The sequence below is a fragment of the Hyperolius riggenbachi genome, chromosome 3 (assembly GCF_040937935.1).
Source record: "Hyperolius riggenbachi isolate aHypRig1 chromosome 3, aHypRig1.pri, whole genome shotgun sequence".
NCBI classification, from domain to species: domain Eukaryota; kingdom Metazoa; phylum Chordata; class Amphibia; order Anura; family Hyperoliidae; genus Hyperolius; species Hyperolius riggenbachi.
In genome coordinates this window covers 5,298,804-5,308,874 of record NC_090648.1, presented here as the reverse complement: position 1 = coordinate 5,308,874, position 10,071 = coordinate 5,298,804, and the positions used below count along the sequence as shown (strand labels likewise).

The window sequence follows — 10,071 nt, the reverse complement described above, 5'->3', positions numbered from 1 at the left end:
TGCCAGGTAACCTATACTGCACTGGGAACCTGGGGACACAATTTACATTACGGGATAGTGTCAGGCGGTGAGATGCGGCGTCACAAGCCCAATTCCTGATCAGTTTCAGCATGAAATTGATCGGGAATCAGCCTGCGGTGTATGGGCAGCTGACAGATCTCTCTCTGATCAGATTCGTTCAGAGAGAAATCTGTCACTTGTTTAATCAGCCTATCATGATGTATGGGCACCCAGAGCAAAGTCCTAGATAATTGCTCTTACTTTGTGTGCCCTTGTTCATCTCCCCCACCCTTCTCCCCCACTGTCAGCATGTATGCAGTTGTATATAGCTTCTCCCCCCCCCCCCCCCCCCCAGCACCTGAAGTCAGTGAGGGTTCTTATCATGAGTGACGATCTCCTGGCAGCAGCAGAGCTGATAAGAGCAGGGGTCAGGGGATGTGTGTCAGTGTCAGTCTCCAGACGGGCAGCTGTGCACTGTGAGCTGCTCAGAGCTGTGTATACCAGCGTCGTTCTGCTCACGTTACATTGCCGATATACACAGCTCTGGGCTCACAGTGCACAGCTGCCTCGTCCTCCTCTCCTCTGTACTGATCAGCATTGCTGCGCTGATCCCAGTCTCCCCCCTGCAGCTCACCTCTGCCTGCTCGAAACACTGGGACACAGGGGAAGCTTCAATGGGTCAGACACCGTGAAGCCCAGGGACCCGAACTTCTGGCTGGCGGGGGGGGGGGCGGAGTTAAAGGCTCCGCACGCAGTAAACAAATCGTTCGGCTGCTGCTAGGAGAGGGGCGGGATAGGTGATTAGGAGGAGGTGAATTCCTGGCTGCAAGTCTATTGGCTGGGCCTGGGCAGGGGGCGTGGATACAGGCAGCAGAGCACGTGGTGTAAATAAACCACGATCAGAGCAGCCGCAGCTGATTGTAATAGCGCCGATCAGTCTCCCCCACAGCAGCGCGCCCCCCCCCCCCCTTCATGCCGCTCCAAGCAGCTGCCTTTAGTGCCAGTGGCTTAAGGCGCCCCTGCAGGAGCCTATAGGCACAGATGTCCTGGCACCCTAGACTCTGCCCTCCATGCATGCAGGCCCAGATTTACCTCACAGGAGCCAATAGGCACAGATGTCCTGGCACCCTAGACTCCGCCCTCCATGCATGCAGGCCCAGATTTACCTTATAGGAGCCTATAGGTACAGATGTCCTGGCACCCTAGACTCCGCCCTCCATGCATGCAGGCCCAGATTTACATCACAGGAGCCTATAGGTACAGGTGTCCTGGCACCCTAGACTACGCCCTCCATGCATGCAGGCCTGGATTTACATCACAGGAGCCTATAGGCACAGATGTCCTGGCACCCTAGACTCTGCCCTCCATGCATGCAGGCCCAGATTTACCTCATAGGAGCCTATAGGTACAGATGTCCTGGCACCCTAGAATGCGCCTTTCAAGCATGCAGGCCCGGATTTACATCACAAGAGCCTATAGGCACAGATGTCCTGGCACCCTAGACTCCACCCTCCATGCATCCAGGCCCAGATTTACCTCACTGGAGCCTATAGGCACAGATGTCCTGGCACCCTAGACTCCGCCCTCCATGCATGCAGGCCCAGATTTACCTCACAGGAGCCAATAGGCACAGATGTCCTGGCACCCTAGACTCCGCCCTCCATGCATGCAGGCCCAGATTTACCTTATAGGAGCCTATAGGTACAGATGTCCTGGCACCCTAGACTCCGCCCTCCATGCATGCAGGCCCAGATTTACATCACAGGAGCCTATAGGTACAGGTGTCCTGGCACCCTAGACTCTGCCCTCCATGCATGCAGGCCCAGATTTACCTCATAGGAGCCTATAGGTACAGATGTCCTGGCACCCTAGAATGCGCCTTTCAAGCATGCAGGCCCGGATTTACATCACAAGAGCCTATAGGCACAGATGTCCTGGCACCCTAGACTCCACCCTCCATGCATCCAGGCCCAGATTTACCTCACAGGAGCCTATAGGCACAGATGTCCTGGCACCCTAGACTCCGCCCTCCATGCATGCAGGCCCAGATTTACCTCACAGGAGCCTATAGGCACAGATGTCCTGGCACCCTAGACTACGCCCTCCATGCATGCAGGCCTGGATTTACATCACAGGAGCCTATAGGTACAGATGTCCTGGCACCCTAGACTACGCCCTCCATGCATGCAGGCCCAGATTTACCTCACAGGAGCCTATAGGCACAGATGTCCTGGCACCCTAGACTACGCCCTCCATGCATGCAGGCCTGGATTTACATCACAGGAGCCTATAGGCACAGATGTCCTGGCACCCTAGACTCCGCCCTCCATGCATGCAGTCCCGGATTTACATCACAGGAGCCTATAGGCACAGATGTCCTGACACCCTAGACTCCGCCCTCCATGCATCCAGGCCCAGATTTACCTCACAGGAGCCTATAGGCACAGATGTCCTGGCACCCAAGACTACGCCCTCCATGCATGCAGGCCTGGATTTACATCACAGGAGCCTATAGGTACAGATGTCCTGGCACCCTAGACTACGCCCTCCATGCATGCAGGCCCAGATTTACCTCACAGGAGCCTATAGGCACAGATGTCCTGGCACCCTAGACTACGCCCTCCATGCATGCAGGCCTGGATTTACATCACAGGAGCCTATAGGCACAGATGTCCTGGCACCCTAGACTCCGCCCTCCATGCATGCAGTCCCGGATTTACATCACAGGAGCCTATAGGCACAGATGTCCTGGCACCCTAGACTCCGCCCTCCATGCATCCAGGCCCAGATTTACCTCACAGGAGCCTATAGGCACAGATGTCCTGGCACCCTAGACTCCACCCTCCATGCATGCAGTCCCGGATTTACATCACAGCAGCCTATAGGCACAGATGTCCTGGCACCCAAGACTCCACCCTCTGTGAACTCACAAATCACCAAACTGCACCGCAAGTGTGCTGGCTGTCCCGGCTGTCACTTCTCCCTTACCTATCATATGTAGGTGCCCCTTATATTGAGGTTATGTCTGGCTACCTAATACTATAATAAGTAGCTAGAGGTGCCCCTTAGTATTAGGAAGCAAGAAGTACCCTCGGTATTCAGTAGCAACAGGTGGCCCTTAGTATTCGGTAGCTAGAGGAACCTCAGTATTCAGTAGCCAGAGGTGCCCCTGACTGAAGGGAGATCTCAGCAGTGGAATGCAGCAGGGTAAGTAACTCTCATTTACACTCTCATCAGGACTCTGCATAGGGGAAGGAGGGAGGTCCTAGGGGAATGGAGTGAGCCACTTTTCCATATAGGAACGTGCCTAAAATGCCTTATGGTAAATCCGGCCCTGATGTTACAATTTAAAAGGTACCCAAAAGTTGGTGAAAAAATCATATCAAAATTATTTTGAGTATTTTCTATCTTGCTGATAGTTTAAAGGGCATTTTATGACAAGGTGTGAAGATGTAACCTGGGAGACAAAATGGATTGCATATGGGCCATAGTTTCTAAATATCCCGGTCATTTCCACTGACTTTCTTTTACAAGTCGTATACTCCTAATATAGTTATACACTCACATTCCCCCCCCATATAGATACAAAACACGAATATAATCTGAAAAATGATTCATTGTTACACATTTACCAAGATGAAGCCCGGGTATAATATAACCAGTACACTCCAGTAGCATTTCCTGTTACTTTGTCGGTAGTTTGTCCATATTACACCTACAATGTGGAATCTAGAATTTGTATCATTGTTCCTCCCAGATGTGTATCCCAAGAGATCAGGTGTGTGTGGATTCCTGTTGTCCCCTGAATCTAATAGAAGTCTCTGCACATTGCATTTGTGTATGGTAAGGTGGAGCTCTGTGCTGACCATGCCCAGCAGTCAGGTGGGGTCTACACATTGCCACTATTCATTAACAGTGCATCTTCTGTACACGGCTCAGACCATTTTCTCTTCTGAAACAAGCGGCTTCTGCAGGTTATTAAGATGAAGAGTTAGAGTTATTCCGATTCGCCTCTTCCTGAAGAAGATCCTGAGGAAGACAAAGAGAGAGCTCATCAATACCAGATCAGATGCATGGACTCTACCAGTGGCGTAGCTAAGGAGCTGTGGGCCCCGATGCAAGTTTTACAATGGGGCCCCCCAAGCACTCTATACATAACAATTGATACGGTGCACCAAAGCCTGCCAATGGCAACTACAGTGTCTGAGGAGCAAGAAGGGGATGGGGAACAGTTTGTTAATGATTACCACTATTCAAAGCTATCTATAGAAGTGATTATTATGAGCACAGGACCAATAGAGAGCTAATACTGTAGTTGAGGGAGGGCCCTTCGGGGCCCCTTTGGCCCAAGGGCCCCGATGCGGTCGCTACCGCTGCACCCCCTATTGCTACGCCCCTGGACTCTACACTGGTGTGGCCGTGTGCTCCTCACCATGTCTGTTGAGATATCTCTGGTGTGTCTGTGTGCTCCTCACCATGTCTGCTGAGATTATATCTCTGGTGTGGCTGGCTGTGTCCTTCTCACCATGCCTGCTGAGATATCTCTGGTGTGGCTATGTGCTCCTCACCATGTCTGCTGAGATATCTCTGGTGTGGCTGTGTGCTCCTCACCATGTCTGCTAAGATATCTCTGGTGCAGCTGTGTGCTCCTCACCATGTCTGCTGAGATATCTCTGGTGTGACTGTGTGCTCCTCACCATGTCTGCTGAGATATCTCTGGTGTGTGTGCTCCCCACCATGTCTGCTGAGATATCTCTGGTGTGGCTGTGTGCTCCTCACCATGCCTGCTGAGATCTCTCTGGTGTGGCTGTGTGCTCCTCACCATGCCTGCTGAGATCTCTCTGGTGTGGCTGTGTGCTCCTCACCATGTCTGCTGAGATATCTCTGGTGTGGCTGTGTGCTCCTCACCATGTCTGCTGAGATATCTCTGGTGTGGCTGTGTGCTCCTCACCATGTCTGCTGAGATATCTCTGGTGTGTCTGTGTGCTCCTCACCATGTCTGCTGAGATATCTCTGGTGTGTGTGCTCCTCACCATGTCTGCTGAGATATCTCTGGTGTGGCTGTGTGCTCCTCACCATGCCTGCTGAGATATCTCTGGTGTGGCTGTGTGCTCCCCAGCATGTCTGCTGAGATATCTCTGGTGTGGCTATGTGCTCCTCACCATGTCTGCTGAGATATCTCTGGTGTGGCTGTGTGCTCCTCACCATGTCTGCTAAGATATCTCTGGTGTAGCTGTGTGCTCCTCACCATGCCTGCTGAGATATCTCTGGTGTGTCTGTGTGCTCCTCACCATGTCTGCTGAGATATCTCTGGTGTGTGTGCTCCCCACCATGTCTGCTGAGATATCTCTGGTGTGGCTGTGTGCTCCTCACCATGCCTGCTGAGATCTCTCTGGTGTGGCTGTGTGCTCCTCACCATGTCTGCTGAGATATCTCTGGTGTGGCTGTGTGCTCCTCACCATGTCTGCTGAGATATCTCTGGTGTGGCTGTGTGCTCCTCACCATGTCTGCTGAGATATCTCTGGTGTGTCTGTGTGCTCCTCACCATGTCTGCTGAGATCTCTCTGGTGTGTGTGCTCCTCACCATGTCTGCTGAGATATCTCTGGTGTGGCTGTGTGCTCCTCACCATGTCTGCTGAGATGTCTCTGGTGTGGCTGTGTGCTCCTCACCATGTCTGCTGAGATATCTCTGGTGTGTCTGTGTGTTCCTCACGATGTCTGCTGAGATTATATCTCTGGTGTGGCTGTGTGCTCCTCACCATGTATACCGAGATATCTCTGGTGTGTCTGTGTGCTCCTCACCATGTCTGCTGAGATATCTCTGGTGTGTGTGCTCCTCACCATGTCTACTGAGATATTTCTGGTGTGGCTGTGTGCTCCTCACCATGTCTGCTGAGATCTCTCTGGTGTGTCTGTGTGCTCCTCACCATGCCTGCTGAGATGTCTCTGGTGTGTGTGCTCCTCACCATGTCTGCTGAGATTATATCTCTGGTGTGTGTGCTCCCCACCATGTATACCGATATATCTCTGGTATGTCTGTGTGCTCCTCACCATGCCTGCTGAGATCTCTCTGGTGTGGCTGTGTGCTCCTCACCATGTCTGCTGAGATATCTCTGGTGTGGCTGTGTGCTCCTCACCATGTCTGCTGAGATATCTCTGGTGTGGCTGTCTGCTCCTCATTATGCCTGCTGAGATCTCTCTGGTGTGGCTGTGTGCTCCTCACCATGCCTGCTGAGATGTCTCTGGTGTGGCTGTGTGCTCCTCACCATGCCTGCTGAGATATCTCTGGTGTGTGTGCTCCTCACCATGTCTGCTGAGATATCTCTGGTGTGGCTGTGTGCTCCTCACCATGTCTGCTGAGATATCTCTGGTGTGTCTGTGTGCTCCTCACCATGCCTGCTGAGATATCTCTGGTGTGGCTGTGTGCTCCTCACCATGCCTGCTGAGATATCTCTGGTGTGTCTGTGTGCTCCTCACCATGCCTGCTGAGATATCTCTGGTGTGGCTATGTGCTCCTCACCATGCCTGCTGAGATATCTCTGGTGTGACTGTGTGCTCCTCACCATGCCTGCTGAGATGTCTCTGGTGTGTGTGCTCCTCACCATGTCTGCTGAGATTATATCTCTGGTGTGGCTGTGTGCTCCCCACCATGTATACCGATATATCTCTGGTGTGTCTGTGTGCTCCTCACCATGTCTGCTGAGATATCTCTGGTGTGTCTGTGTGCTCCTCACCATGTCTGCTGAGATATCTCTGGTGTGGCTGTGTGCTCCTCACCATGTCTGCTGAGATATCTCTGGTGTGGCTGTCTGCTCCTCATTATGCCTGCTGAGATCTCTCTGGTGTGGCTGTGTGCTCCTCACCATGCCTGCTGAGATGTCTCTGGTGTGGCTGTGTGCTCCTCACAATGCCTGCTGAGATATCTCTGGTGTGTGTGCTCCTCACCATGTCTGCTGAGATATCTCTGGTGTGTGTGCTCCTCACCATGTCTACTGAGATATTTCTGGTGTGGCTGTGTGCTCCTCACCATGTCTGCTGAGATCTCTCTGGTGTGGCTGTGTGCTCCTCACCATGCCTGCTGAGATGTCTCTGGTGTGTGTGCTCCTCACCATGTCTGCTGAGATTATATCTCTGGTGTGGCTGTGTGCTCCCCACCATGTATACCGATATATCTCTGGTGTAGCTGTGTGCTCCTCACCATGTCTGCTGAGATATCTCTGGTGTGTCTGTGTGCTCCTCACCATGTCTGCTGAGATATCTCTGGTGTGGCTGTGTGCTCCTCACCATGCCTGCTGAGATATCTCTGGTGTGGCTGTGTGCTCCTCACCATGGCTGCTGAGATGTCTCTGGTGTGGCTATGTGCTCCTCACCATGTCTGCTGAGATATCTCTGGTGTGTGTGCTCCTCACCATGTCTGCCGAGCAGGGCCGGCGCTACCATAGAGGCAAAGGAGGCAGCTGCCCCAGGGCCCCAGAGCTTGTAGGGGCCCCCAGTGGCTACAAGAAGAAAACATTTTTTTTCAAATCGGCCTTATAGTTTTTGAGAAAATCGATTTTAAAGTTTCAAAGGAAAAAAAATACACATTTAAAAACCTGCCGACTTTAATGGTTAATAGCAAATCCACCTTAAATGCTAGAAACCCTAAATTTGCAGGATATGTTAAGGAGATCATTAGGAATAAGAGGAAAAAACAATTTTTCAAAAAGACCTTATAGTTTTTGAGAAAGTAGATTTTAAAGTTTCGAAGGAAAAAAGTATACTTTTAAATGTGGTAAATGTCACTTTTAGTAGCAAGCCTAACGGTAGTGTAATTTTACATGTATCAAAAGAAAGAGCAATACATTTCCTGACGGGGTTTCCAGGGGGTCCATACGCAGCCGCAGCGCTTTGGCCAGGGATCGCTATACAGCCGCAATATGGCTGTATAAAGATCCCTGGCATTTTTTCCTATTTTCACAAATTTTTTTTTATGTTTAGAGTGTGGGAATTTTTTTTTTTTAAATTATGTGGGGTCCCCCCTCCTGAAACTTTTTAACCCCTTGTCCCCCATGCAGGCTGGGATAGCTAGAATGTGGAGCTCCGACCGATTGGGACTTCACACCCTGACTATACCAGCTGCAAAAAAGGTCCCCTAATGCCGATTTTTGTTCCGGGGTATATGTTGGGGGGGGGGGGGGGGGCAGGTTTATTTTGCCCTGGGGCCCCATTGTTGCTTAAACTGGCCCTGCTGCCGAGATATGTCTGGTGTGGCTGTCTGCTCCTCACCATGTCTGCCGAGATATGTCTGGTGTGGCTGTGTGCTCCTCACCATGTCTGCTGATATATCTCTGGTGTGGCTGTGTGCTCCTCACCAGTGGCGTAGCTAAGGAGCTGTGGGCCCCGATGCAAGTTTTACAATGGGGCCCCCCGAAGCACTCTATACATAGCAATTGATACGGTGCACCAAAACCTGCCAATGGCAACTACAGTGTCAGAGGTGGAAGAAGAGGATTGGAAACAGCTTGTTAATGATTACCACTATTCAAAGTATCTAAAGAAGTGATTATTATGTGCACAGGACCAATAGAGAGCTAATACTGTAGTTGAGGGAGGGCCCTTCGGGGCCCCTCTGGCCCAAGGGCCCCGATGTGGTCGCTACCGCTGCACCCCCTATTGCTACGCCCCTGCTCCTCACCATGTCTGCTGAGATATCTCTGGTGTGTGTGCTCCTCACCATGTCTGCTGAGATATCTCTGGTGTGGCTGTGTGCTCCTCACCATGCCTGCTGAGATATCTCTGGTGTGTGTGCTCCTCACCATGTCTGCTGAGATTATATCTCTGGTGTGGCTGTGTGCTCCCCACCATGTATACCGATATATCTCTGGTGTGTCTGTGTGCTCCTCACCATGTCTACTGAGATATTTCTGGTGTGGCTGTGTGCTCCTCACCATGTCTGCTGAGATCTCTCTGGTGTGTCTGTGTGCTCATCACCATGTCTGCTGAGATATCTCTGGTGTGTGTGCTCCTCACCATGTCTGCTGAGATATCTCTGGTGTGGCTGTGTGCTCCCCACCATGTATACCGATATATCTCTGGTGTGACTGTGTGCTCCTCACCATGCCTGCTGAGATATCTCTGGTGTGGCTGTGTGCTCATCACCATGTCTGCTGAGATATCTCTGGTGTGTGTGCTCCTCACCATGTCTGCTGAGATATCTCTGGTGTGACTGTGTGCTCCTCACCATGTCTGCTGAGATATCTCTGGTGTGACTGTGTGCTCCTCACCATGTCTGCTGAGATGTCTCTGGTGTGGCTGTGTGCTCCTCACCATGCCTGCTGAGATATCTCTGGTGTGTCTGTGTGCTCCTCACCATGCCTGCTGAGATATCTCTGGTGTGACTGTGTGCTCCTCACCATGTCTGCTGGGATATCTCTGGTGTGTGTGCTCCTCACCATGTCTGCTGGGATATCTCTGGTGTGGCTGTGTGCTCCTCACCATGTCTGCTGAGATATCTCTGGTGTGTCTGTGTGCTCCTCACCATGCCTGCTGAGATATCTCTGGTGTGGCTGTGTGCTCCTCACCATGGCTGCTGAGATATCTCTGGTGTGACTGTGTGCTCCTCACCATGTCTGCTGAGATATCTCTGGTGTGCCTGTGTGCTCCTCACCATGCCTGCAGAGATATCTCTGGTGTGGCTGTGTCCTTCTCACCATGTCTACTGAGATTATATCTCTGGTGTGTCTTGTGTTCTCCTCACCATGTCTGCTGAGATATCTCTGGTGTGTCTTGTGTGCTCCTCACCATGTCTGCTGAGATATCTCTGGTGTGTGTGCTCCTCACCATGTCTGCTGAGATATCTCTGGTGTGACTGTGTGCTCCTCACCATGCCTGCTGAGATATCTCTGGTGTGACTGTGTGCTCCTCACCATGCCTGCTGAGATATCTCTGGTGTGTCTGTGTGCTCCTCACCATATCTCCTGAGATATCTCTGGTGTGACTGTGTGCTCCTCACCATGTCTGCTGAGATATCTCTGGTGTAGCTGTGTGCTCCTCACCATGCCTGCTGAGATATCTCTGGTGTGACTGTGTGCT

At 51.7% G+C, this 10,071-nt stretch overlaps 1 protein-coding gene across 4 annotated transcripts in view; it reads right to left on the bottom strand.

The window, feature by feature from the left end:
• Nucleotides 1–3,598: 3,598 nt before the first annotated feature.
• LOC137562460 (phospholipid scramblase 3-like) overlaps nt 3,599–10,071 on the bottom strand; it is a 50,125-nt gene continuing 43,652 nt past the window's right edge. For all 4 annotated transcript variants that reach the window (XM_068273823.1, XM_068273822.1, XM_068273824.1 and 1 more), the window contains exon 7: nt 3,599–4,029. In XM_068273823.1, coding sequence (XP_068129924.1) covers nt 3,979–4,029 — 51 coding nt within the window. In that variant the 3' untranslated portion in view covers nt 3,599–3,978. The remainder of the gene's footprint in view (nt 4,030–10,071) is intronic.